The 27,132-nt window shown below is 47.6% G+C and overlaps 2 protein-coding genes across 17 annotated transcripts; both read left to right on the top strand.

Moving 5' to 3' along the window:
• The first annotated feature begins 34 nt into the window (after positions 1 to 34).
• PRMT5 (protein arginine methyltransferase 5) lies at positions 35 to 7,934 on the top strand. Of its 4 annotated transcripts, none has more exons than XR_004348704.1 (17): positions 35 to 329; positions 986 to 1,104; positions 1,421 to 1,506; positions 1,673 to 1,807; positions 2,186 to 2,298; positions 2,445 to 2,494; positions 2,713 to 2,876; positions 3,594 to 3,755; positions 3,931 to 4,008; positions 4,104 to 4,162; positions 4,249 to 4,371; positions 4,458 to 4,633; positions 5,212 to 5,321; positions 5,532 to 5,870; positions 6,059 to 6,175; positions 6,512 to 6,576; positions 7,384 to 7,934. XR_004348704.1 is itself a non-coding variant. In XM_032624591.1 (17 exons), the coding sequence occupies exons 1-17, from the start codon at positions 220 to 222 to the stop codon at positions 7,534 to 7,536; spliced, it is 1,914 nt and encodes a 637-aa protein (XP_032480482.1). In that variant the 5' UTR covers positions 38 to 219; the 3' UTR covers positions 7,537 to 7,934. The 4 variants fall into 4 exon arrangements, 3 of the variants coding, with proteins under 3 accessions (XP_032480484.1, XP_032480482.1, XP_032480483.1); XM_032624591.1 differs by having other exon boundaries at positions 38 to 329; positions 5,777 to 5,870; XM_032624592.1 differs by having other exon boundaries at positions 205 to 415; positions 5,777 to 5,870.
• Positions 7,935 to 9,214: 1,280 nt separating this feature from the next.
• Positions 9,215 to 26,767, top strand: RBM23 (RNA binding motif protein 23). 13 transcript variants are annotated; one of them, XM_032621985.1, is made up of 16 exons: positions 9,216 to 9,410; positions 12,206 to 12,236; positions 12,435 to 12,486; positions 13,137 to 13,212; positions 13,994 to 14,115; positions 14,619 to 14,666; positions 14,795 to 14,962; positions 15,168 to 15,221; positions 15,376 to 15,493; positions 15,591 to 15,743; positions 15,829 to 15,966; positions 16,496 to 16,561; positions 18,089 to 18,284; positions 18,372 to 18,476; positions 18,566 to 18,650; positions 26,161 to 26,767. In XM_032621985.1, exons 4-16 carry the CDS (start codon positions 13,147 to 13,149, stop codon positions 26,216 to 26,218), a joined length of 1,377 nt encoding a protein of 458 aa, XP_032477876.1. In that variant the 5' UTR covers positions 9,216 to 9,410; positions 12,206 to 12,236; positions 12,435 to 12,486; positions 13,137 to 13,146; the 3' UTR covers positions 26,219 to 26,767. The 13 variants fall into 13 exon arrangements, 12 of the variants coding, with proteins under 12 accessions (XP_032477872.1, XP_032477871.1, XP_032477876.1 ...); XM_032621983.1 differs by lacking the exon at positions 12,206 to 12,236; XM_032621981.1 differs by having other exon boundaries at positions 9,215 to 9,410; positions 12,435 to 14,115.
• The last annotated feature ends 365 nt before the right edge of the window (positions 26,768 to 27,132 follow it).

Here is a 27,132-nt window from a genome sequence, read left to right as displayed (position 1 = left end):
CTGAGATTGGTGACTCTTCCGGAGCCAAGCTGTACGTCACTGTGCAGCCCGCGGATTGGCGGGAAGGGCCACTCCCCACCCCTCCTCCTCCAGCTCCGGAGCCGTGGAAGACGCTTTGGTTGTTAGGGAGACTCGTCCCGCCTTTTGGGGGCTTTTTTTCGGCTTTGTGATTGGCTGCTAGTGTCAGGGAATCTCGGCGTGGACAGCGCGAGGGAAAAGATGGCGGCGATGGCGGTCGGCGGTGCCAGTGGAAGTCGCGTGTCCAGCGGGAGGGACCTGAATTGCGTCCCCGAAATAGCTGACACACTGGGGGCTGTGGCCAAGCAGGGGTGAGGGCCTGGACCTCTGCGAGCGGAATGCGGGGTCCGAACTCGGGGACAGAGAGGCGCAGACCAGTCATTCCCGAGAGGCAGGGGTGAGGGGGTCGGAGTGGATACGACGAGGGCGGGGGAAACCATTAGTCCTTGGAGGGGAGAAGTCTCGGGCCCTGGAGCGTGAGAGAGAGGAAAAAAAACTTGTTGGGGGCGTGGGGTCACTGAACCCCAAAGTCAGGGGAGTTATCAGGTGAACTCACACAGGGGGCGTACAGACCTCCAGGGCCATGGCGAGCGAGATTATCGTCTGAGAGTGTAAGAGGGGGCTAGGGAGAGGAGAGAAAAACCTTGAGGGGGGAAAGTTGTGCAGTACTGGTGCAGATCTGGATGTGACAGTCTTGGAAAACCAGTGACAGCAGAATAGAAAGTCCACGTGGTGTGGATTTTCATCGTTTCTCTTTACTCATCTTTTCCATGGCTGTGTTCCGGGGAGAAATTGAGGCACAGTGCAGCGGAAGTGATATGCCCCAAGGTGGGCTGAATTCAGCAGTCCAGTCTGGTGACTGACGGCAGCTGAAAGGGTTGTGCAGAATCTAGATAGCCTAGTCCAATTGCTTGGATGTCTGGGCTGCTGTCTTTACATGACGATTCTGGGTCTGTCGCGGTTGTAGGTTTGATTTCCTCTGCATGCCTGTGTTCCACCCGCGTTTCAAGAGGGAGTTCACTCAGGAACCTGCTAAGAATCGGCCGGGCCCCCAGACACGATCAGACCTACTGCTGTCAGGAAGGGGTAGGGACCATCCCACATACCCCTTAATTATTAGAGGCAATAACAACTTATGCTTTATCAGTGCCTTCCTTCTCTTCCTTTCTTGACTTGGATATATTGGTTCCCCCCGGGATATAGATAACTCTTGTTCTCTCCTTGCTTACCTGCTGAAAGCCTTAGTTCCCTATTCTGCGTCAGGCTCTCCTGTCCTGTATCTGTGATAGAAAAAGTCTGTCTCTCATCTCTAACTCTCTAGTCCCTGTTAAGAACTAGAAATTGAATGAGTAAAGTTCTGAACCTCATTCAGTCTTTGTCTTTCTTGGGTGGGGGAGTGCAGACTGGAATACACTAATTGTGGGAAAGCTTTCTCCATGGATTCGTCCAGACTCAAAAGTGGAAAAGATCCGCAGGAACTCTGAGGCGGTAAGACTGACCTCTTCAATGAATTTTTTTAAAGATCAGGTCTGTAAACAAGCTGGATGGGGAGAGTAGTATTTTCCCCCTCCATAATTTAGTAAATCTAATATAATGCAGTTAAAGCTATTTGAATTGCTTGCTCTTAACTTTTTTCTCTTGATCTCCATTCCAGGCTATGTTACAGGAGCTGAATTTTGGGGCATATTTGGGTCTTCCAGCTTTCCTGCTGCCCCTAAATCAGGAAGATAACACAAACTTGGCGAGAGTTTTGACCAACCACATCCACACTGGCCACCACTCCTCCATGGTATGGCTGAGGGCCTCCTTTCCTGCTGCATATTATGGTAGTCAGGCTGTGCTAAGTACCTTCTTGTTCCTAGCCATTCAGTAAAAGGTGGATTTGGCAGAATTGAAATGTCATTACTGCCTACCCAAAACTAAAAGTGGTAAGCAGAGAGTTATAAAATATATAGACTATTCAGATAGAAGACAAGGCAGATACTTACTTAAGGATATGCACAAGATACATGTACACACACATATAATCACAAATTGGGAAAAGCATGTAAAGGGAGTAATTTGAAATCTGGATCAAGATCTGTTTAGTTGAAGGAAGCTTTCTGGACCCAATGAGTTCAAAACAGTTGTAAATAGGGTACAGAACCTATTTATTGTTCATGTGCAGTTCTGGATGCGGGTGCCATTGGTGGCACCAGAGGACCTGAGAGATGATATAATTGAGAATGCGCCAACTTCACACACAGAGGAGTACAGTGGAGAGGAGAAGACATGGATGTGGTATGTCTCCTTTTGCTGCTGTACCAGGGCAAAGGCTAGGGTGGAGGGAAGTACAGAGTGGAACCTGTAGGAAGGTCTCCTTGAGGTATGGTGATTGGTGGGCCATATGTATTTGACTGTATTTTTCTGTATTTGACTCTGGACAGGTGGCACAACTTCCGGACCTTGTGCGATTATAGCAAGAGGATTGCGGTGGGTAAGTCCACAAATATCCTGGGATAGGTTATCATTCTCTGACCTTCTGTGACCAAAAATCAGGGGTCTCATGTACACTTGTCTGCTGGGCAGTTTTGCTACTTTCTCTGTGCCTTAGGTCTGCCTTGCTCTTAAGGAGTAGACTGATCTTGCACAAAAGAGCAAGGAAAGGCTTCTGACCTATCAGTGATTTACAGGTCTTTCTTTTCCCTTGTGTAGCTCTCGAAATTGGTGCTGACCTCCCATCTAATCATGTCATTGATCGGTGGCTTGGGGAGCCCATCAAAGCAGCCATTCTCCCCACCAGCATTTTCCTGACCAATAAGAAGGGATTTCCTGTTCTTTCTAAGATGCACCAGAGGCTGATCTTCCGACTCCTCAAGGTGTGTAGTAGAAGGGTTCTAAAGGTGCTGCAGCTAATCCTCTTGCCTTATTCACATATGTATGATGGGGTGTTCTTTGTTTTATTTTGTTTTTTCCCTCTGTGGGGTTCTTTGCCCCTCTAGTTTCTGGAGAGCAATTTCGGCAAAGTTGGGGGTCTTGGATGCAAAAACGCAAATAGCAGTAGAGGGCCCAGAAACATTTCAAAAGGAACCAGATCTCATGAAAACTTTGCAGAAAGTTTCATTTAAGAAGTTATAGCAACAGGGCTTCCCTGGTGGTGCAGTGGTTAAGAATCCGCCTGCCAGTGCAGGGCACATGGGTTCGATCCCTGGTCCTGGAAGATGCTGCGGAGCAACTAAGCCCGTGCACAACAACTACTGAGCCTGTGCTCTGTAACAAGAGAAGCCACTGCAAGGAAAACCCCGTGCACTGCAACGAGGAGTAGCCCCGGCTCCCTGCAGCTAGAGAAAGCCCGCATGCAGCAACAAAGACCCAACACAGCCAAAAATAAATAAATTTTAAAAAAAAAGTCATAGCAACAATCCATGGGCCTCTTGAGCCAGGATGATGATTATGTGGCATAGGAGGGCTCTTGATGCTTTTGTTGGTATTTGGTGATCTGGGCCTTATTTTATGCTAGAGCTCTTTGGCCATAAACCATAATAATACCCTCTTGGTACAAGGACTGTGTCTGATGGGCTGACTTATTCTCACAGTTGGAGGTGCAGTTCATCATCACAGGCACCAACCACCACTCAGAGAAAGAGTTCTGCTCCTACCTCCAGTACTTGGAATACTTGAGCCAGAATCGACCTCCACCCAATGCCTACGAACTCTTTGCCAAGGGCTATGAAGACTACCTGCAATCCCCACTCCAGGTGGGTCTGGAGTACACTGAGAGGAAGGAGGTGGGGGGAGGAAATGTCTCTTGAGAGCAGGTGCCCTAAAATCCTACCAAAGCTCAGGAGGCAGTGGGAAGGTTTTGGTATTCTGGTGCATTGTCCTTGCCAGAAACTGGCTAACTTACTTTGCCTTTTTCCTCTCATTCATCAGCCACTGATGGATAATCTGGAATCTCAGACATACGAAGTGTTTGAAAAGGACCCTATCAAATACTCTCAATACCAGCAGGTACAGTGTGGGTCCCAGATGGGGTCAAGCACAGGGCCGGGATGACCTGGGTGAGGATGGCATTATAGCCATGAGGTCTTCCCTCGTTCCCCCAGGCCATCTATAAATGTCTGTTAGACCGAGTGCCAGAGGAAGAGAAGGACACCAATGTCCAGTGAGTGCTCTCCCCATGATTCCAGAGATTTGCATGCCTGCCTCTCTACATGCAGAGTCAGCTTGACTCCTCCCTCTCTTTCTTAGAGTGCTGATGGTGCTGGGAGCAGGCCGGGGGCCCCTGGTGAATGCTTCCCTGAGGGCAGCCAAGCAGGCTGACCGGCGGATAAAGCTGTACGCTGTGGAGAAGAACCCAAATGCTGTGGTGACGTGAGTAGCAACCTTCTTTGCTGGAAAGTTTGTCCCCAGTGTCAGTTTTTCTTATCTTATCCTCACTTGTATCATCTCTGTTTTAGGCTGGAGAACTGGCAGTTTGAAGAATGGGGAAGCCAGGTGACAGTAGTCTCATCGGATATGCGGGAATGGGTGGCTCCAGAGAAAGCGGATATCATTGTCAGTGAGCTTCTGGGGTCCTTCGCTGATAATGAGCTGTCACCGGAATGCCTGGATGGAGCCCAGCACTTCCTAAAAGGTGCCTCCAGGCTGGGGTGTACTGAGTAAGGGGATTGGATTATCAACTGGGAAGGCTGGATGGGACTGGGGAGGGGTGGGTGTGGCAGCAGCCTAGAGGAGGTTACAAAGTTTAGGGAAGGCAGGGCAGACTTGGGTCAGTGCCCTTAGCAAATGAAGCAATTTCTCTGAACCTCGGTATTCACATCTGTAAAATGAGGGGAGTGGACCAGAGCAGAGACTCTTTTTTTTTTTTTTTTTTTTTTTTTTTTAGAGCAGAGACTCTTAATCGGAGATCTGTAGACTTCCTAAGCTGACATATATACTTTGTTTGGGCTTAGCTTTCATTAGGATCTTAAAGGAAAGAAAGTTAAGAACCACTAGATTAAAATACCTTGGGTTCCTTCCAGTTTTACTCTTGTGTGACTCTAAATTAACCTAGAAGTAGCATCCCTCAGGGCAGGAGTTAGGAGCAGGTTGGCCTGGGAATGTGATAGCATGGAGCTGCCTGGGTCTATTTTGATATGGGAGGTCTGAGCTTTCAGTACAGACGCACCATTTGCATCCCTTGGGAATTAATGTGACTCTCCCGCTCTGCAGATGATGGCGTGAGCATCCCTGGGGAGTACACCTCCTTTCTAGCTCCCATCTCCTCCTCCAAGCTGTACAATGAGGTCCGAGCCTGTCGGGAAAAGGACCGCGACCCTGAGGTAAAGAGCTACTCTCTTCTGGAGGACTCTTTTCTCTTTAGTCCTTTTCTTTTTCTCTGTCAGCATAAGTGTTTTCTTCCACTGGATAAGATGAAGAGGTGAAGGAGTTGGGGATGTGGGAAAGCAATTGAAGTGAAACTATGTTTTTATCTTTTTCTTTTTTTTTTTTTTTTTTTTAATATTTATTTATTTGGCTGCGTCGGGTCTTAGTTGCGGCACATGGTATCTTCATTGCCGTGTGCTAGGATCTTCAGTTGCGGCATGTGGGATCTAGTTCCCTGACCAGGGATGGAACCCGGGCCCCCTGCATTGGGAGTGCAGTCTTAGGCACTGGACCATCAGGGAAGTCCCTGTGTTTTTATCTTTGTCTGTGTCCCTAAAGCTTGAGCTGCATTCCCTGGGGAATTAGGTAGCTCTTGCCTGTCTTCTCCAGATCTTGTTCTCTCTCGGGATAGGCCCAGTTTGAAATGCCTTATGTGGTACGACTGCACAATTTCCACCAGCTGTCTGCACCCCAGCCCTGTTTTACCTTCAGCCATCCCAACAGAGGTGGGTTCCTGCATGGCTGTCCTCTGACTGGTTGCGTGAGAGCTCATCCTCCTGGTTTCTTCCCTTGCTGTCCTGAGTCTGCTCTATCTGGTCTCTATCAGGGCTTCCTTTCCTGGTTCCTGCTCATGCTTTACCAAGTTGTCTAGGGTTTCTGGCCGCTCATCACCCACACCGCTCTTCCCTGACAGATCCTATGATTGACAACAACCGCTACTGCACCTTGGAGTTTCCCGTGGAGGTGAACACAGTGCTGCATGGCTTTGCAGGCTACTTTGAGACTGTGCTTTATCAGGACATCACTCTGAGTAAGTGTCTAGGGCAGTAGATGGGGAGTATAAGAGTATGCTACCTGGGCAGTGTGTGTACATGTTTCGGGTAGCGTATGTACATGTTTCATTTAGAGTCACAGGGAACCCAGGAATCAGTGAATGGGGATCTTTGATTACTTGCTTCTGTGTTCACAGAAGAGATTCTCCTCAATCTAGGCAAAAAGCAGAGTCATGGAGACCTCAATTTTTTTTAAATTTTTAATTAAAAAAATTTTTTTTGGAGTATAGTTGATTTACAATGTTGTGTTAGTTTCAGTGTACAGCAAAGTGAATCAGTTATACTCAGTTTTTTAAATTACTTTGTCCACTTAGGTATCCGTCCAGAGACTCACTCTCCTGGGATGTTTTCATGGTTTCCCATCCTCTTCCCCATTAAGGTAGGAATCACCTTTAAGGCTCCTTGGGTTAAAGAGTAACTATTGTCATTGGTGTTCTGCCCCTTCCCTTCTCCCAGGATGATGCTTGTCTGTGACCCATGTTCTACTGCTCTCACGTGCTCTTGGATCCTGTTGTAGATGTTGGGATATCTGCAGGGGCCTTCTGCCTGGCTTCCCACGCCTACTCTGGCTATTCTTCTGTCCATTCTCTACCTGGAGCAAGAGTCATCTTTTAAAAACATGAATCTGATCCTATCTCTCTCCTGCTTTTAAAACCCTTCGATATTTTTCCACTGCCCTACAATAAGGTCTTAAATCTTTGTTAGACTTGGTGTGATCTAGTTTTTGCCTGCCTTTTCAGCCACTGTCCTTTGATTACATTGCTTCAGTCCTATGGACCTTCTTTTGGTTCCTCTAATGCCCCATGTTCTTTCCTGCCTCGTGGTTTCACACCTTTGTCCTCTGCCTGTAAAGTTCTTGGCTCATTTCTTGACTCAGCTGACTTATCTTCCAAGTCTCATTAAACATTCTTATTGTCAGATAGTTTTCCCTGACCTTGTAGACTAGGTTAGTGTTAACTTTCATAGGTGTTTTCATAGCACCCAATCCCTGTTCACAGTGTTCATCCCACTTTTGATTAATTGTTCAGTGTCTGTTCATTTCTGATTATTTGTTCTGATAGACTTCAAATAAACCTCATGAGGGTTGGAACGTCATTTGATCATTTTATCTCCACACCTAGCTTAGTACATTGCCACATAAAATTCATTAGCTCCACCCTGAACCTCCATGTCTTTCTTCTTACAGCAGCCCATTACCGTGCGTGAAGGCCAGACCATCTGTGTGCGTTTCTGGCGATGCAGCAATTCCAAGAAGGTGTGGTATGAGTGGGCTGTGACAGCACCAGTCTGTTCTGCTATTCACAACCCCACAGGCCGCTCTTACACCATTGGCCTCTAGCCCTGCCTGCAGGTGTCTAGAACCTTGGAAGCAGCTTCAGGTTCTGCTCCTGTAGCACAGAAGGTGCAGTACACCATGGGCTCTGATTTGCCTTGCCCATCAGAAAGGAGCATTTCAGTCCACTTTCCTGCCTTACATCAAGATGGGCAAAGGATGAGAATTGCAGGGCTCACGCCACCAATCTGTGAAGACTTCAGGCCAGGGCATGAGGAATTCATGTTGAATCTGTGGCTACTCCAACAGGCACTCAGCCTCAAGTGCTCCCTGGGATAGCCCTGAGAACATGTGGATTGAACAACTTTTCAGCCCTTTTCTCTGCCCATCTCTGTTCCTATTTTGATGATTTTGTGTAAGGAGGAAATACAAATAAAGTGAGGTTATGGCCTTTCCTGCTCCAACTCTGCTGCCCCCTGCCTCTGCTTCTCCACCCATTACTTACACATATTCAGATCTATGCTCTTATCCAAGACTTGAAGGGGCCTAGCTTTATTTCCTATTTAAGAAGCTTAGTGGTGACTCTTGGACTCCCCATTATAGGCTTTCTGACCAGCTACAGGAGGTCTTGTCCATTAAGACCTGAGATTAGGCTCTTGTCTGGGGGAGGAGGCATAGAGTTTGTTGCCATGGAGAAAGATAGGGTAGTGAGTGAAGCCAGCTTCCCTTCCACCTTCCTGAGCTGCTGTACTGCCAGCTCCTCTGTTACCTCTTGGGAGAGAAACTGGAAGTCATCCAGGCTTCACCAGCAAGAAGCCACTTATTTTATTTGAATAAAATCATAGGATTAGAGTTTGAAGTCCTAAGAGATAATCTAGTCCAATTCTACATTTTACAGAAGAGGAATTTGAATTGGTACAATGATATAAAGTTAGTATTCAAATCAGGACTCAACACGGTTCCTGTGACTCCATGGCCCTCTCCATGTTATAACCAGCTATCTTTCTGGCAGCTGTATTAGGCAGCTGAAGGCTCTGGGGGTTCTGGAAGACGTTGCAACATGAGGGTGGACATCAGTTCCTTCTCTTTTTGGCTAGAGGGCTGAGTACTGCTGCACCCAGAGTCACCTGAGAAACTGCCTCAAGTTTACCCTTGCGGTGGGAGGTGTGTGGGGCACTGATTTGAACTGAAGGTATATGAGCTGTAGGACCAGGCAGAATGCGGAAGAAGACAAATCTGTGACAGTCACATGAGATCCAGGCGCCGAGGAAACGAGGCAGCGGTTGGGAGGGTTGTATGACACAATGGGGATGGGCATCCCAGCATCCCTCCCCACGGGAAGCAAATGCAGTTGCTCTCCAGAAAGCTGTCCCAGAGAAGCCTGACGTGAGCTCCTCGGCAAATCTGAGTGGGGACGGCCAAGGACATCAATAGGCTCTTCCGCGGTGTTAGCCTAGTCTACATGAGAGCCGGGAGCGAGTCGGAGGGTCCTTTTCTCCGGTGCTCTGCCCGGTTGCCCCGCCTTCCGCAAGTCATTTAACCAATGAGAGAGCGATAGGCGGCTACCTAAGGACGCTTCTGCTTTCCCTGAGTCTCGGAAAGATTAGCCAATCAATGGGAACTTGTTGGTTGCTAAGAGACCTTTGAGCTTGGCTCCACCCATGCTCAGATTTTAGCCAATGAAAATCTGTACTTTGGAGTGTTGCCGCGAAACCCGTGAGATTAATTCCGCCACCTGAATGTTTCGGCGCCTGCGCAGATTGGGAAAGGTTCTGGAAGACAGCGGAGTTGCCGCCATTTTGCGGGAAGAGGAGCAGCTCCAGTTGTAGTGGGGCTCTTACTGCTGAGTCTCTGGAAGGGAGCCGTGCTTCGCGTCCCCCGACACACCCAAAGGAACGAAGGGAACCGGGACCCCCCCACCCAGCGGGGACCCGGAACTGGTAAGAAACCCCGAAACCGGGTCCCCCCCCGAAACGTCACATATGCGTGACGTTGCCGCACGGCGCCTCCCCCTGACGTCACAGGCAGAAAATGGCGTCAAGAGCAGAATTGGGCAAACTTTTAAAATTAAAAACATTTTTTGTTTACTTTGGTCTGGAAGTGTTCGCTACCTAACTGTAGTCCATCGGCACCCTCGTGGCTACATCCTTTAGCGATGAAGATGCTGTTTCAAGGGTCCCAATGACTGATCTCTTTCCAGGTCCCCGCAGCCCTGACATTTAGGGTGTCCCACACTGTGGAGGGAGCATCGACCCACCACGGTCTGAGAGGACATGTGGGATCCGTTTTCAGCCCCTAGTGCCACCACTCAGAGATGAGGGAATTGAGGCTTCTTTCTCAATCTTCAGCCTCTCAAAGACTCATGTTCAGTATGTTGGCCACTGTGCGCACACATCCTGTGGCGGTAGAGGAGCATAATGGGGCCACGTACGAGGGTTTAGAATCGGGACACTGGCCCTCGCAGAGATGCTGCCAGTCGGTAACTTGTAGGACCATTTTTTGAAGCGTGGCCTTGGCTGTTACACAACATGGGGAATGTTTTTATCTTTCTCATTGTTTTTTGTTCTTAATTAAGCTGTCTTCAGTTTGGAGATGTTTGTGCCCAGCTCAGTTACCGGACCCAGGAGATGGCGCTACCATCACCTCTGGGACTCCAGCGTTTGGTGAATTCTGCCTGATGGGGCTGACAGTGGTTCTTCACTCTCTTTTGCCCCCGCGGCAGTGGGGCCTAAGTGCTGGCTTGGGTCTTGTCTGTGCTATGACAAGGTCCACGTAGTGCCATGATTATGGGCCTCTAACATAGTTTTTGAAGCAGGGTTGGAAGAAAGCACTATAATATTTTAATGTATGGGATTGAGTGGACTTTGATCCTTAAGTTAGGACTCAAAGAGTTTGAAAGCTCCCAACGTGAAAGCACATAGTGTTTGGGACATTCTGTTTTTAGGACATCTAGAAAGACTAAACCCAGCAAGATTGCAAGTTTCAAAGTGTGCTGGTGTTATATATGTCTGCTTAAATAGATTCATTCGTTTCTGAAGTCTGAAAACTTTATTCCATAGGAAGGGGTTTATTTGTCAACTTACATGAAAGTGTTTTTTGGTGTTAAGTTATCCCTATGCTGTACTAGCACTCAACAAAGAGCAGTTCTTGAAGCATTTCATTTGGAGAGTTAAAGGCAGACTGTAAAAAAGAGAAGCGTTATGACACTTAGAAAATTTGTATAGATTTGGCAGCCAAAATGAATGAAAGGGGCTTCCCTGGTGGCGCAGTGGTTGAGAGTCCGCCTGCCAATGCAGGGGACACAGGTTCGTGTCCCGGTCCGAGAAGATCCCGCATGCTGCGGAGCGGCTGGGCCCATGAGCCGTGGTCGCTGGGCCTGCATGGCCGGAGCCTGTGCTCCGCAACGGGAGAGGTCGCAGCAGTGAGAGGCCCGCGTAGCACAAAAAAAAAAAAAAAAGAATGAAAGGAACAGAGCTTGTAGATCAAAAACTTACTTTTAGAACCATTTTTTCCCACAGTAGCATATGTTAAGATATATGCTGGCATATATTAAAATCAGCATATATTAAAGTCAGCCTGGTTTCTAATATTTTGTAGCATATACTGTTACACGCTGAGTATCTGTAAGCCACACAATAGGTGTGACTAATGGGACTGATTCTTTTGATATACCTATCAGAACATTAATTCTTCAGGTCAGTATATATTTAAAAGTAGACATCTTGGTAAGCTGTGTACTTTTCTTTTTTAAATTTCCTTTAGGGTTTAAGTTATAAACCACATGAGAGAGCAGTAACCTGTTAGAATATTAGACTTAAGAGTCGGAAGATTTATGATCAAGGGTCAGCTCCTCCATTTGAGCTTTGTGACTTTGGGCAGTTCACAGAACCTCAGTTTTTTCATCCGTGCATTTTAAAAATCTTTCTTCCGTCCTTCTTTCCTTCCTCCCTCCCCCCACTTCCTTTCTGCTGTGCCGGGTCTTAGTTCAGGCACGTGGGATCTTTAGTTGCGGCATATGGGCTTTTTACTTGCAGCATGCATGTGGGATCTAGTTCCCTGACCAGAGATTGAACCTGGGCCCCCTGCATTGGGAGCACGGAGTCTTACCGCTGGACCACCAGGGAAGTCCCTCATCTGTGCATTAGATCCAGTATTTGCTTGTAGCATATGTTACCATTGATTGTTAAATAAATGTAAGGTGTTAGTATAAGAGATTGAGTTCACTGGTTTTTAGACACACCTATTTTATTTTGGTTTGATTTCCATTTTAAGCCTTAAATTTGGCTCCAAGTAAGTTTTATTGGTTGGCTCTTTCCAAGAATCTTATCTCTGTAACATGTTTAGCATAGTGCCTAGCAATATTAGGTACTATAAATGATAGATATTGATATAATGATTACTTTTATTAAATCATCAAAATAGGCTATGGACTCTGAGGGCAACCAAGACAGCATGATTGGATGATGCGTTAGCTGCTTTAAAGAGGACAAAGCTCTTGAGGATATGGAAAGTCTAATTATGATTAACCTCCTTGTATAGAAAGTATTTAGATTGGTTTTTTTTTTCAGCTTTATTAAGATATAATTGATATAAAATATAACCGTACACATTAAAGTGTACAGTTTGATGTGTTTTGATATGAGTTAACACCCATGAAACCATCACCCCCCAAATTCCAAAATGCCCTTTTATAATCCTTTCATCCTAGCCCCTTCCCACCTATTCTTATCCCTAGGTAACCACTGGTCTGCTTTCTGTCACTACAGGTTAGTTTACGTTTTCTAGAATTTTATGTAAATGAAATCATACAGTATGTATGCTTTTTTTAACCTGTTTCCTTCCACTCAGCATAATTATTTTGAGATTCATTCATGTTACGTATATTGATAATTTCAGACCAGTAATTTCTGAATAATTTATCCTATTGATTTTGTTTGGTGTCTTCTGTTTTTTTTTATTTATAGACCTGTGGTGGACAGACTTGGGAAAGACCATTGCTAGATGTGAAAGCTTGGGGTAGGCGAGAAGTCCTACTGTACCTTCCTAGACAGAAAGGCTTCAAAGTGGGACTGGTTAAGCCTGTCTTAATCATGGTCTTTCTGAGTTACCCAAACTCTGGTCGGTATTGTATAGAAAATGCTTAATGATGAATCCCTTCATTATTTGTGTTGGGCGATGGTGTGGGGAAAAGCTTAGGACTAATCTGCATTATTCTGGTATTGCTTTCTCTTGCTCCTAATTTTTAGTCATGCATTCTTACCTTTTAATTGGAAATATGTGCCAATTTAAGTTTAAACCAATTATTTATTCAGAATTTTGAACAGTAGAATGGAGGCCAAGTGTCTGTTGTAAAATAAATAGTAATTTTGAGTACCAACATTTTCTTTTCACAGGACAGGGTCTATATTGTATTTTGTCTCTACCTAGATACTCAGTTTTCTTCTAGACCCCTGACCTTTTCTAAGCCACAAAGCAGAACTAGTTCAGATCTGTAAGGTACAAAAATAAACATAGGGTAAACAAGAGCGGGTAAGGTACCTTTGGAGTTCAAGAAACAGAACTGTATATCCTGAAGTCTGTTTCTTGGAGGGGGGAGGGAATGTGGGGTGCTGGAAGGGGAGGAAAAATATAAATGAGGTTCTTATGTATTGATGTCCTCTCCTCAGATCTGCTACAATGGCATCCGATGACTTTGATATAGTGATTGAGGCCATGCTGGAGGCTCCCTATAAAAAAGAGGAGGTAAGATTCCTCATCTCACTCTTGGAATTGGTCTGGTAAGGAAAAGCACTTGTGGATCATCAGTTTCAACGTTTTGTGAATCTTCTTTCCCTGTTTGTTTATTATGTGCAGTGGCTTTCATAAAAGGCATAATCTTTTTTTTTTGTTTTTTTTGCGGTACGCGGGCCTCTCACTGTTGTGGCCTCTTCCGTTGTGGAGCACAGGCTCCGGACGCGCAGGCCCAGCGGCCACGGCTCACGGGCCCAGCCGTTCCGCGGCATGTGGGATCCTCCCGGACCAGGGCACGAACCCGTGTCCCCTGCATCGGCAGGCGGACTCTCAACCACTGTGCCACCAGGGAAGCTCAAGGCATAATCTTTTAGTAAGCTCTGCTGGAGGCCGATACTCAAGGGCCATGCTTACAGAAAGGACCCCAAAAACTGGGGGGGGACATGAAATTGCGGTGGGAACCAGTGCTTTGCTCACAGCTCTCAGTGACACAGTAGAAGGTCAGTGTATCTTAGACATAACTCTCATTTCTCACTCTCCAGGGAAATGGATGTTAGTGGAACAGATGTTGGGGTAGCTAAAGGTTTGACTTCAAAATCTGATCTTTTTGGGTAGTTTCCTTCCTTCTTCTCTTATTCTTTTTGTTAGGAGATCCAGGTGCTTAGAAACTGTTTAGATGATTGAGAGCTTCGATTTCATGAGCTTTCTTCCTTGTCCACTTCTTTCTTTGCCCAATGGAATCTGTGTGTCTGCCACCTGGTACCTTGTGTCATTTTCCTGGCGAACCCCTCAGGATGAGCAGCAAACTAACGAGGTTGAAAAGGAGAGCCCTAGTAACACCACCAACAGCACCAGCTGTACCGGCAGCAGTGGCAGTGGCACCAGTGGGAGCAGCGCCAGTGGGGAGGCAGGCAGGTGAGTGTGGCCTGAGGAAAATGGGTTGGCAGCTTGAGGAAGGGAAGCAACTGTGTCCGTTATAGAAACAGCCAGAACAGGGAGGTGGTTGCTGGTAAGACTTCTGACTTTTAGTAATGGCTCCACTGGGTCATGGGAATGATGGTGACCTGGGTTAATGATCTTCTAGTCTTCGCTTGCCAGTGTAGATTTGTGGATAGACTTGTGGATCAGTCCTAGCGTCGATGTAGTATTTCACTTGAGTAAAATAGCAAGAGGATCTCTGATTTGGAAACATGAGCTTTTGCTTGGTTTTGTGGGGAAAAATGGCCATTTCAGATGCCTGACAGCATTCAGGGCTCTGTGTAAACTGATGTCATGCCATTGCTGTGAACTTCTGCCATATTGTCTTCTAGGCTTTGGTCTTTCACTGCTTTCTGTTTCATCCTTGCTTTAGTGTCATTTCTTATCCTTGGGACAGGTGATGAAACCTCAGTAGTAAGAGTTTATGCTCTCTTTGACAGGAAGAAGAGGAGTCGGAGCCATAGTAAAAGCAGGGATAGAAAACGCAGGTCAGTCATTCTGGGGCCGCTTGGGTTTTGAGAATTATAAATGGAAAGATACCAGGGAAAGCTATACATTAAAGACCAGAAAGGTTGGATTGTTCTTTAAGGAGCTTAATAGTCATTGCCGTCCACAGTCGTAGTCGAGACCGTCATAGGCGGAGAAGCAGTCGGAGCCGGAGTCGAGATCGGCAGCGTCGTCACCGCAGCCGTAGCTGGGAACGTCGACGTAGTAGTGAGTCACGAAGTCGAGACCGACGTCGTGAGGATCGTGTGCGCTACAGGAGTCCACCACTTGCCACTGGGTATCACCTTTTGCTTATAAGATCACCTTTGTATCGTGTTTTGTGGTAGGCAGGAGACCCAGTTACTGGAGGGGTGATACTCAGAATTGGCATGAGCGATGAGGTGCTGTAATCTGGTTTTCTCATGGTGGAAGACCCAGCACTGGGCCAGTGTGGATAAAGGTGGGTGACACGGTTTTCAGTTTGGTTGTTCTCTGTTCTGTAGGCGTAGGTATGGACACAGTAAGAGTCCTCATTTCCGGGAGAAGAGCCCAGTCAGGTGAGTTGACAATGAGCACTCTTTTAGGGATTGTGAGTTATGAATAAAAAGCGGTTTGAGCCAAACCACAGGAATGTGTAGTACTTGAGGGTAGCTGAAGAATGATGACCAAGTACTGGGAGGGAGGGTCTCGACGATTTTGCTCACTCTTTAGGGAGCCAGTTGATAATCTGAGTCCTGAGGAGCGGGATGCCCGCACGGTGTTCTGTATGCAGTTAGCTGCCCGCATTCGGCCTCGAGACCTGGAGGACTTTTTCTCGGCTGTTGGCAAGGTAACCCCTCTTCCCCCTCTTAGTTGTCTCAGAGAAGCCTGTCGTCTATCCATCCCCCTTTATGCCCAATTCAGGATTTCCTTTTTGCCCTGGATAGGTTCGAGATGTACGTATCATCTCAGATCGGAACTCACGTCGTTCTAAGGGCATTGCCTATGTGGAATTCTGTGAGATCCAGTCTGTGCCACTTGCCATTGGGCTGACCGGACAGCGGCTGCTGGGAGTGCCTATCATTGTACAGGCCTCACAGGTGAGCAGCCTGAGAAATGGACATAAGAAGATGGAGATAACGGTGGTAGGTGTGGGGCATGACCCATCATTTCCTTCTTCCACAGGCTGAGAAAAACCGACTGGCAGCCATGGCCAACAACCTGCAGAAGGGCAGTGGTGGACCAATGCGCCTCTACGTGGGCTCCCTGCACTTCAATATCACTGAGGACATGCTCCGGGGCATCTTTGAGCCCTTTGGCAAAGTGAGTAGAAAGTGAGGGAAACCTCTGAAGGGAATCGGAAAAAGTGGGGAGGGCGAGTGTACCTTCTCGTTCTGTCTGACCATGATTAACCCATTGCTTGTTTAACAATGGCCATGTGGGTCCATGCTGGAGGAGTTGGGCTCCATCTCTGTATTCATACTGCTCAGGAGACAAATTAGGCACCATGAAATCAAATAATGGGGTCCATATGAAGTAAGATGAGTCAGAAAAAGTGTTTGGGAAAGAGATGGGCTTTATCTCATTTTTAAAATGATTTGGAGAGCTGTAATGGGTTGGTTAGAAAGTTAGAGGTATTTAGAACAATCTGGGTAGGGGACTTCCCTGGCGGTCCAGTGGTTAAGGCTCTGTGCTTCCACTTCAGGGGACGCAGGTTCGATCCCTGGTTGGGAAACTAAGATCCCACGTGCCACATGCTGCGCATGGCCAAAAAAATAGAACAGTTTGGGTAGGAAAGATCAAAGGTGTGGCTTAGCCAAAAGATTATTGATTATTTTTCTCTATTCTGCAGATTGATAATATTGTCCTGATGAAGGACTCAGATACAGGCCGCTCTAAAGGTTATGGTTTTATTACGGTGAGTCTCTAGTCTTCAACTTCTTAATTTTAGTGTAGGTTTGTCCACTTGTCTGATTTTGCAGCTTAGCTTCATGCTCCTCCCATAGGAACTGTCTAAATGACCCATAAACCCTGGTGCCTGAAGCTTGGACTAGCCTTCTGCCCCTTGAGATGAGTGCATTGCTTGAGATCATGGCTTTGCTCCTACACTCTGTCAGTGGCACTGGTATGGGGTGTCCAGGAGGTCAACCAGCTTCCCTGGTGCTACAGCTTGCTCTCTGGGTAATAGTAACGATTCCAGGCTGCAGCTAAGAGGTTGGGGGCATGAGGGAGGTTTGGTATGGGCCTTTATAGATGTGCTTTATAGAATTGGTATATTTTCATGATGGGATGGGAATAAGAAGGTATATACTTCTCTCCGGTCCTACCCAGTTTGAAGCAGTTTCCCCATTGAGAAATATCTTTATATTTAAATACCACTATAGGGAAAACAGTAAGGCCACCTAATAGTGGGCAAGTCTCACCTTTTCCTGACACTCCAACAAAATTGTTTCCAATTCCCATAACTGGTTCTTCCAGCCCCATGTGACTCCAGGCTAGGACTGGCTGCCAGCCACAAAGTCTAATAGAAGCTGATATTTTCTGGGCTCAATCTAGGCAGCATACACCCCCCCCCCCCAGTTGCCTGCAGGGCAGAGGGGAGGTAGGTTGTGTTCTACCGTGGGAATTGCTCATCTCAGAAGTATCTGGTAAAAGCAAGCCACCTATACCACCTGCCTAGGAACTGTCAGTACCACATGCCAGGCCCTAGGACAGGTAATACCAGAGTAAATAAAGCCAGCTGTGGTGTTCATGGTGGCAATTACCTTTTCTAGCTCCCTGTGTGACTCAGATGCAGAAAGGCTTCTGTGGGGCCTTTTTGCCCTTGTGTTGCTGCCTTTTAGGTCAACACCTTTGACACATAAACAGCAAACGGGGAATCCTCTTTATGCCAGGCTGCTGCTAGTGCTGCTGCTGGAAGGGACGAGAGAGTAGAGGCCTTCTGGCCAGTGGGCCAGAGTCAGCCGCACTGGGGCGGGGTGGGAGTGGGGGTGCAGTCTCGCTCTCAGTACCAGGGTGTGCACCTTCCTGAGCCTGGGCTCTGGAGTTCCACGTTCCTGGTTCTTGACTAAGGACTGAAACTTACTAGTCCTGAGGGCTGAAATTAAAACTCAGGAGCCTTGGATCTCAGCCTGTCTTACTTCCATTTGATATGCCCATTTGTGAAACAGCCTATCAGGCTGGGCTCCCTACAAATGATGCACTGTTAGGTTCTCAGTGGAGCTGGAGATTGAAAAGCGATTGCCCTTGAGTCAGCTGGAAAAGGTCTTTTTTAGAGAACCATTTGCGGGCATGGGGATCTTAGGTCACATTCCCTGGGAAAGAAAAATTTGAGCCACAGTGAGCATGCAATTTTCACGGGACAGTAGGATGAAAGAGTATTAGTGGGGCTTTGAGAGCATGTCTGTGGCCAGGAGGTACCTGATATGACCTGGGTTTCTTGTAGTTCTCTGACTCTGAGTGTGCCCGCCGGGCCCTGGAACAGTTGAATGGCTTTGAGCTTGCTGGTCGGCCTATGAGGGTTGGCCATGTGACCGAGCGACTGGATGGTGGCACAGACATCACTTTTCCTGACGGAGACCAGGATCTGGATCTGGGATCAGCGTGTGGACGTTTGCAGCTCATGGCCAAATTGGCAGAAGGTAGGGCTTCTCTGCAGAGTGAAGAACATGGCGTTGAATTTTACATCAAGGGTTAGGACTTAACCCCACCTCGTCTTTTCCTCTGAGGCTCTGGAATCCAGCTGCCGACCACTGCTGCTGCTGCCCAAGCTGCTGCCTTGCAACTGAATGGAGCAGTTCCTTTGGGGGCCCTGAACCCAGCGGCTTTGACTGGTAGGCTTGGACTTGGGAAAGGGAGAGAAGGGTCGGGCCTGGAAGGCAGGAATGCTCTGTGCTAACTCCCTTGTCTCTCTTTGTTCCAGCTCTGAGTCCGGCCCTGAACCTCGCCTCCCAGGCAATCGCCTCCCAGTGCTTCCAGCTTTCCAGCCTCTTTACCCGCCAAACCATGTGAGTCTCAAGGCCCAGCTCATTTCAGTGTTCACAGTTACTTTCTTTCCTCCGGCTTCCCGTTTACATCTTCTCCATGCCACAGGTAATTAGTGGCGCAGTCCACTGCCTACCTGTGCCTCTGGGTCCTGCCACTCCCTTCTCCACGTCTACCCTTCCATGGCCCCTTCTCTCCATTCTGTGGACCAAACCATCCTGAGGTTGTGAACATTGACGGTGGGGGAACTGGGACCCCCTAGGACACCAAGAAGAGCTCCTGCCCACCGCAGCCACAGTGGGAATGGACTCTGGTGAGCAAAGCTGCCAGTTGAAGAGAACAGAATCTGCACTTGAATTGAACATCTGTTTCTCTGTATTTATCGTCTCCTGGGATGACCTTCCTTGCCCTTTACAACCACCTCTTACTGATTCCTTGATTCCTCCCCCATTGGGAAGGCCATAGGGCATTAACTGAAGGAACTAACCGCTCTTTGCCTGCCTGTACCTTTACCGTACAGTCTGTCACGGAAAACCTTTAAGACCTCTGGTCTGTGAGGACTTTGGGGTTTGAGGGAGTGAACCTTGAAAGTGCTGGCTTGCTGCTACAAGGGCCCTGGAAGATAGCACAGACATGTGTGTTGGGAAGCCTGCCTTAAACCTTAGCTTGGGGCCAGAACTGCTACTGTGGGCTCATCATCTTGCTGGGAGGTGTGGGAATGATCTCTCCTGCCAGCCGTTTTGGATGTCTTAGGGGCATTCGGGAGTTCAGTGAAAGGTGGGGTACCTTTCTGGTATCTTCCATCTTCCTTTGTGTAGTCGTCCTTCCTTTGGCCCAGGGTGGGAGGATGGAGGGGAGGCTGCTTCTCTCCACCACTTCCATGTGCCTCTGGAGACTGTGGGCTCAAGCCCAGCTGGGCACACGTGAGTCCTTCTCACTGTATTTTATAACCTTGTGTCTGTGTACATAAATATAAATATATATATATATATATATATATATATAAACTTCGTACAAAAGGCAGGTCCCACGGTTGTGGCGGCGGCTGCCCATGTGTGGTCTCGGTCCAGTGGTGTGTCTGTCTGACGTTAACTTCTCCTGAGCCAAAACCACGAACGGTTCTAGGGATATAAAACATTTGTAATGCTATTAAGTTTTCTTTCCTTTATTTTAATTTTTTAAATATTTGATCTTTAGAAAGAAAAACAGACAAAAGGCACACATGCCATCTGTATCTGCTTTATACTCCTGTGGTCTTTATGCCCCGTGGTCTCCTTCTGTCTTTATCTTGATTATCTCCAAACCTCCCTGCCTAGTGGACAGACCTCCAGGCTCCCTCTCTCTGCCTGGGGACAGATCTTGTCTTTCCACCAGATGGCAGTGTGACAGTAGCACATTCTGCACCTTGCTCTAAGGGTGTTTCGTGATCCTGAGGAGGTTAAGTACCAGAGAAGCCTTCTAAGCTCACCATTCTTACTTTGTTGAGCTCTGTACCCGCCTTTGGACCTTTTTGTAGTAGACATCCAGTCCAATATCCAAAGGGGTTTGGGCATTATACATCAGGGCTCCCCAGGCCTTAAGTCTGTCATTGTTTGCCCTTTCAGTCCCCCCAACTCTTCTTTCCAATGGCTTTGATAACACAGGCCTGAGTCCGATTGATGAATTTCCAGGGAGCTGAGTATTCCACACATGGCCCTTCCAAAGGTGAGGGCACACCTTCCTCTGCCTGCTTTGTAAGGCTTAGAACAAGGGGCTAGTCCAGAGCCTGGCTCACCAACTAGGGACCAACCAAAAGGAGAAGGTCTGAAGTTCAGGGACAGGGCTCTGTGGGCTTCCTCCATTCTTTACTGGTCTCTGTGCAACAGAATGTTGAGAGTTTATTGTCATGCTAAAAATTTGGATAATTGCTGCTAGGTTTTAACTTGTCAGTTAAGGCTTCTAAGCACAATGATGGTTTTTTAGTGGTTAGCTTATGACGTTGCTCTTTACACTGCAGTGTTAAGTACCTGAAACCTACTTGTGGCCTAAAAGGCCACTGGGACTCTGGAGGGACTTCCAGGCTGCTGCAGTCTCACCCACTGTCACCCCTACCCCTTCCCTGTACTAATTTGCTCTCTGGACCTGGGAGAAGGGAAGGAGGCCACGTTATTTTCAGGTAGGAGCAGCTGGCTAAGGCCCAGTCCCTTGCAGTTATTGATACGGCTGCTAAGGCAACCTGACCTCAGTGCAGACTATTTTTATGCATCCTCCTGACGCTATGGGCCAGGCCTCCTCATGGCAGTCTTGAACATCTTCAAACTGTAGGTACCCCCGGGCCTTGCTTCCTGCCCTCAGGTGGGCCCCCACCACTGCTCAGTTTCCTTATACTCCCATTCCTAGGTGCTTTGGCCTTCCTGCATTTTGGGTCCTTCCACCTCAGTTCTTCCTTGCTCCTTGTTCTTAGAGCCTTGCGTAGCTTTTTGCTGGGAGAGAGACAAGGGTGGAAGTAAGGGAATGTCAAAGACAACTTCTGTTCTAGTCTTAACCTACGTAAGGTGACAACGTCTAGTGGGTAACAGCCAGTGTCACTGCGTGTGACTCAGTGCCTTCTTATTATTCATCCTTCCGTAGAGGGTGGTTGGAGTGGAGAGAAGGGGCAGTGAACAGCCTCTGGGCCCAGCCTAATGTAAAGGAGCCTCCCTCAACCTCCTGCCTGAGCATGGTGGCTAAGGTGGGAGTAGAGATGAGACTGTTGCCCAGGTCTGTTCCCAGCACAGTTAGAATTTCCCCACGAGTCCTCAATTCTAAATGGGATTTTTCACCTGACTTTCGGCTTATAGCCTCCACTTCTCTCTTTTCTAAGGCAGTGGCATTCCTCCCTGTTCTTTAAACTGCTGTGTTCTTTACATTGGGATTCACCCTACTTCTTTCTTAGGCTCTGTGGGCTACCAGTGGAAGCAGGGCTGTGACCTATGAACCTTTAGTCTTGGTGCTTATAAGGAAGGGAAATGAGCTAAAAACTTGGAGGTATTCTGTCACAGCCCCTGTTTTCTATTAAAGAGTCTGGTGCGAATCAGGAAGTATTACTTGGACAGGGATTTCCCTGGTGGTCCAGTGGGTAAGACTCCACGCTCCCAATGCTGGGGGGCCCAGGTTCGATCCCTGGTCAGGGAACTAGATCCTGTATGCATGCCGCAACCAAGAAGCTTGCATGCTGCAACTGGAAAAAAAAAAGTGGGGGGGAGTATTACTTGGACAGTGCGAAGAGGCTATCCTGGCACCAAAAAGTGGAATGGTTAACAATTAATGAGAATTTACATTTATGTAGGATTTGGTGTGGGTTAGGCATTGTTCTAATCATTTTATATGTATTGAATTGTTTAATCCTCACAACGACCCCTCTGAAGTAGATTCTTTTATTATCTTTACTTTGTTAATGAGGAAACGGATACCCCAAAGGTTAACTAACTTGTCCCCCGATTATGCAGTTAGCAAGTTTGGGATTTCAGTCCAGTCTAGCTTCAGATCCCTTGATCTTAATCTTAACCTGCCTCATCATCACTGTGGAAGCCAAAGCCTTGGAGTCATGGGGAAGTGTCACTTTTTCTGTCTCTTTACTTATAGTTCTCAGTATATCCTGAATTCTTCCACTTCCATGTCTACTGTCTTGTTCTCTTTTCCTGCCCCTCTCTACTGGTCAAAATCCTGTCCTTTAAGACTGATGATTTCCTAGTTGAAGTTGATTTTCCTTTTCAGTATTCTTGGTCCTATGTAGGTCTTATTCTGACTTTATTTACAGTTCTTTGTAAACTCTGTTACTAGATGGTTATAGCTTGATGAAGCCAGTCATAGATGTGTCTTTTTCATTACTGGGGTTTTTTTTTTGCTGTACGCGGGCCTCTCACTGTTGTGGCCTCTCCCATTGCGGAACACAGGCTCCGGACGCGCAGGCTCAGTGGCCATGGCTCACGGGCCTAGCCGCTCCGTGGCATGTGGGATCTTCCCGAACCGGGGCATGAACCCGCATCCCCTGCATCGGCAGACGGACTCTCAACCCTGCGCCACCAGGGAAGCCCATTCATTACTGTTTTGTTTGCACATATTTCATATCTGTTGAGTTGAATTAATTCCCCTCAGTTCAAGTCAGAGCCAGGCTTTCCAGAGGCTGTCCCTTCTAGCCTGCTTTTCCTAGCAGTCTCATCCATTTCTTCCTCACCGCTCGAAGAGAGGAGGCAGCTTTACTCTTTTTGGTGTTACCATGGTAGCCTGTGAAGCTTTCTAAAGTGCTGCTTGCCACCAGGAGAGACTGATGTTTCCATGACAACCAGGTGAAGTCAGTAGTCATGAGCTGAATGCAGGAAAGGAGTTCTGATCTGAAGCTGTGTGTCTGAATCTTCTGACTTCAGATATCCCCCCCTTCCCTCCCAACTTTTGCACTTTATATCCAGAACTGATTGCTCGCAAAGTGTATTCTTTTTTTTTTTTTTGGCTGCATTGTGTCTTCGTTGCGGTGTGAAGGCTTCTTATTGCAGTGGCTTCTTGTTGCGGAGCACAGCCTCTAGGCGCACAGGCCTTTGCAGTTGCAGCACGCAGGCTCAGTAGTTGTGGCTCGCAGGCTCTAGAGTGCAGGCTCAGTTGTTGTGGTGCATGGGCTTAGTTGCTTCACAGTATGTGGGATCTTCCCGGACCAGGCCTTGAACCCGTGGCTTCTGCATTGGCAGGCGGATTCTTAACCACTGCGCCGCCAGGGAAGCCCCTCAAAGTGTGTTCTTGGTTGAGAGAGCTCTGTGTGAGGTGAAGCAGACCAGTCAACTTAGATCGTGTGGGAAAATGGAGGCAAGGAAAGAGATGATCAAAGATCACTTTTAAAAGTTGGATGAGGGCTTCCCTGGTGGCGCAGTGGTTGAGAGTCCGCCTGCCGATGCAGGGGACGCGGGTTCGTGCCCCGGTCCGGGAGGATCCCACATGCCGCGGAGCGGCTGGGCCCGTGAGCCATGGCTGCTGAGCCTGCGCGTCCGGAGCCTGTGCTCCGCGACGGGAGAGGCCACAACAGTGAGAGGCCCGCATACTGCAAAGAAAAAAAAAAAAAAAAAGTTGGATGAGTTCTCTTGGCTCTCCGAGACGATCTGCTCTCAGGAGCCCTTAAGGAGTTGGGTGGAGTTACTGGAGACCCATTAAGCAGTTATTTTTGAGGGCAGTGGGTGGATGAGGTGCCTGAAGATGGGAAAAGAGCCAGTCGGTGCTGGATTGCAAGAGGGAAACAATGACCTTGGAAATCAGAGACTTGTCAGACTCTTGCCAATATTCCAGAAAGGATGGGAACTTGAGTCAGCTTTCAAGCATCCTGAAGCCTACCTGTTTAAAATGAATGGTGCTGAGAATTAGCCTCCTTCTCCCACTTCCTGGGCCCAACCAGGGGACCTCCACCCTGTAGCAGAAAGATCATACTCTAGAATAACACCAAGTGGTTCCGATCTCTCTTCTGCCACAAACCAGCTGAGTAAGCTTAGGTGTTATTTCTCTAACTCAGACTCCCCTTTTAGAAAGGAGATGATAACAGTAGTACCTGTCTTGGGGATGTTGTGAGGATTCAATGAAATGATAACCTGTAGAGGCCTTAGAACTTGATAGCTTCCCATTCCTCTGGATGCCTACATACTTGACTTTCTACCTGACCTAATTCTCCTCCCCAACTTTGAGAATGCTCAAGATTTACAGGGGTGGAACTGATGGTGGGGCAATGGTGAAAATAAACCTTCATTGTTCCTGGGCTAAAGTCCCAGGCTTACAAGGTCCTAGGTCACACACAGTCAGGCTACCTTTCAGGAAAACAAATCCCACTGGTCAAATCTCTTTATACTTGAAACTCTATAATCAGGTTACAACCAGATGGCTTTGGAAAATCAAGGTGGGCCCCTCAAGTACCTTCAGGATACCTAGTGCCCTTTGCTTGGTCTGGCTAGGGAGAATCCCAGAGCAGTCTCTGTTATAGTCCTTTGCAAGCATCCCCCCTAATCTCCCCCAAGCATTCCTATAGCACCTGTCTTTGTGGTCTCCAGAGCCTAGCCCTACCTACTCTGGCAGTTTCCTTTCAGAATAGTGTTTTAACTCAGCACAGGTCCTCTGCCTAAAGTTGTAATTTGAACAGAAAAATGGGAAACTGTAGTATAATACCATCCTTAGGCTTCAGTTGCCAATCTTCCCCCCAAAACTACCCAAACAAGAAATCCGATAATGGGTTACCTGTGAGTCTTGCGGGAGGCTGTTGGACTTTGTGGACCACAACTTAAATTTGTATCTCCAGAGTGGTGCCATGCTTTGAGAGATTAGCATGTTGCATGGTTGCCTGAATAAGGGACCAGACACAGGTTGCAAAAAAACATTGCTTCTAGGGCTTCCCTGGTGGCTCAGTGGTTGAGAGTCCGCCTGCCGATGCAGGGGACACGGGTTCGTGACCCGGTCCGGGAAGATCCCACATGCCGCAGAGTGGCTAGGCCCGTGAGCCATGGCCACTGAGCCTGTGCGTCCGGAGCCTGTGCTCCGCAAACGGGAGAGGCCACAACAGTGAGAGGCCCGCGTACCGCAAACAAAAACAAAAACAAAAGAAAAACATTGCTTCTAAATCAACTATACTCCAATAAAAATTTTTTTAAAAAGAAAAATAATTTTTGTAAAAAGCATTACTTCCCACTGCTCATTTGTATAATCATGAAGATATTTGCATTTTTATCTAGTCCTCATGATTATCCTACAAGATAGGTATTATTATCCTCATTTTATTTATTTATCTATTTATTGGCCATGCCTTATGGCAGGCAGGATCTCAGTTCCCACCGGAAGCGCAGAGTCCTAACCACTGGGCCGCCAGGGAAGCCCTTATTCTTTTTTTTTTTTTTATTCTCCTTTTATAATTGGGAAGAGCTGAGGTTCAGAAAGACAAGAGAGGTTAAGAGTGACTTTCTCCATAGACTTCCATCCAGAAAATAGCCTGAGTGCCAGGTAAAAGGCTTGCACAGCCCCACTGAATTTATATTCATGCCTTGAGTTTACAAGGCCACCAAGCTGTAGAGTCATGACATCAAGACTCAAATTCCTTGAGTATTTCCATCAGAGAGCCGCCAGGTGATAAAGGACTAAGAAGCAGAATGCTCTTGTCTGGTTTTGGGACCCTTTGACATCCTCCCAAATTTTGCTTCTTTCTGTACAGGGAGGGTCTTTACGTCATCATGTGGCAGGCTGCCCACCATTTCTCCTGTACATTTGCTCATGTGGTTTTGCCGCAAGACATTTCTTTTCCTTCTTTCCCCCATCTATCTACAGCCTATTGTATAACCTTCAAGGCCCAGTTCCTAAAACATGTCTTCCAAATGTTCTGTCTCTTCCATTCAGACTCTTAGAGCACGTGATATAGCTTGCAGTTAGTCAGAATGTGGTATAGTTTGCTGCTGTTTTGGCCATGGTAGTGCTGCCTCCAACCTGCCCTGTCTCTCCAGCTCAATTGTAAGCTGCTTGAGGGCAGGGATAGTGCCTTATCTGTATTTGTTCTCTCTGTAGGGCCCAGCACAGTGACTGGCATATGGCAGTACTTGAGCAGAGCAACAAGCATTTGTAGCTGAAGGATTAAAACATCCAGGAAGATTTTACTTAGACTGATGTGGATTGGAACAATTAGATTAATGAAAAGATGTATGTATGGGTGGACTTTCTGGGAGTGAGGATTTAATGCAGAAGACTTGCGGAGTGTCCTTCCATGACTTCGGCAGTCCTTCAGAAGAGGAGAGACCCTGTTCCAGTCTCTAAAGAGGGTTAGATGCAGCAGGGCAGAAAGGCCCAGTTGTAAGCGGAGGCCCAGAGCAGAGCGATAACTTCTAAGACAGGACTGGCCTCACTTCTGGCCTCTCAGGGAGAGAACACCCAGTCTATGCTCTTGGCCAATGAGGAGGCCTTGTGGGCCAGGAGGCATGGGGTTAGTAGAGGTTGGGCAGGGACTGGGCTGATAAGGGAGCACAGACCCCAAGTCAAAATTGCAGTGGTTAAGAGGAGCACGGGGCTTCCCTGGTGACTCAGTGGTTAAGAATCCGCCTGCCAATCTGCCTGCTCGAACCCAGGTTCAAGCCCTGGTCCGGGAAGATCCCACATGCCCAGAGCAACTAAGCCCGTGCACCACAACTACTGAGCCTGCGCTCTGGAGCCCGCATGCCACAACTACTGAAGCCTGTGCACCTAGAGCCCGTGCTCTGCAACAGGAGGGGCTACCGCAATGAAAAGCCTGCACACCGCAACAAAGAGTAGCCCCTGCTCTCTGCAACTAGAGAAAGCCGCACGCAGCAACAAAGACCCAACAGAGCCAAAAATAATAAATAAATAAATTTATTAAAAAAAAAAAAAAAAAAGGCGCATGAGGGCAGAGAGGATCTTACCTGGCACAGGCAGCTCAGCATCGGGCCCCTTTGCTGGTCTCATGCCAGCGCAGATCAGCAGCCTGGGCTTACTTTGCCTTGATCAGAGGGAGGGAGAAGAGTGGCT

The sequence above is a fragment of the Phocoena sinus genome, chromosome 2 (genome assembly GCF_008692025.1).
Source record: "Phocoena sinus isolate mPhoSin1 chromosome 2, mPhoSin1.pri, whole genome shotgun sequence".
Lineage (NCBI taxonomy): Eukaryota > Metazoa > Chordata > Mammalia > Artiodactyla > Phocoenidae > Phocoena > Phocoena sinus.
The sequence above is the reverse complement of the archived record's forward strand: the minus strand, read 5'-3'. Positions and strand labels throughout refer to the sequence as shown.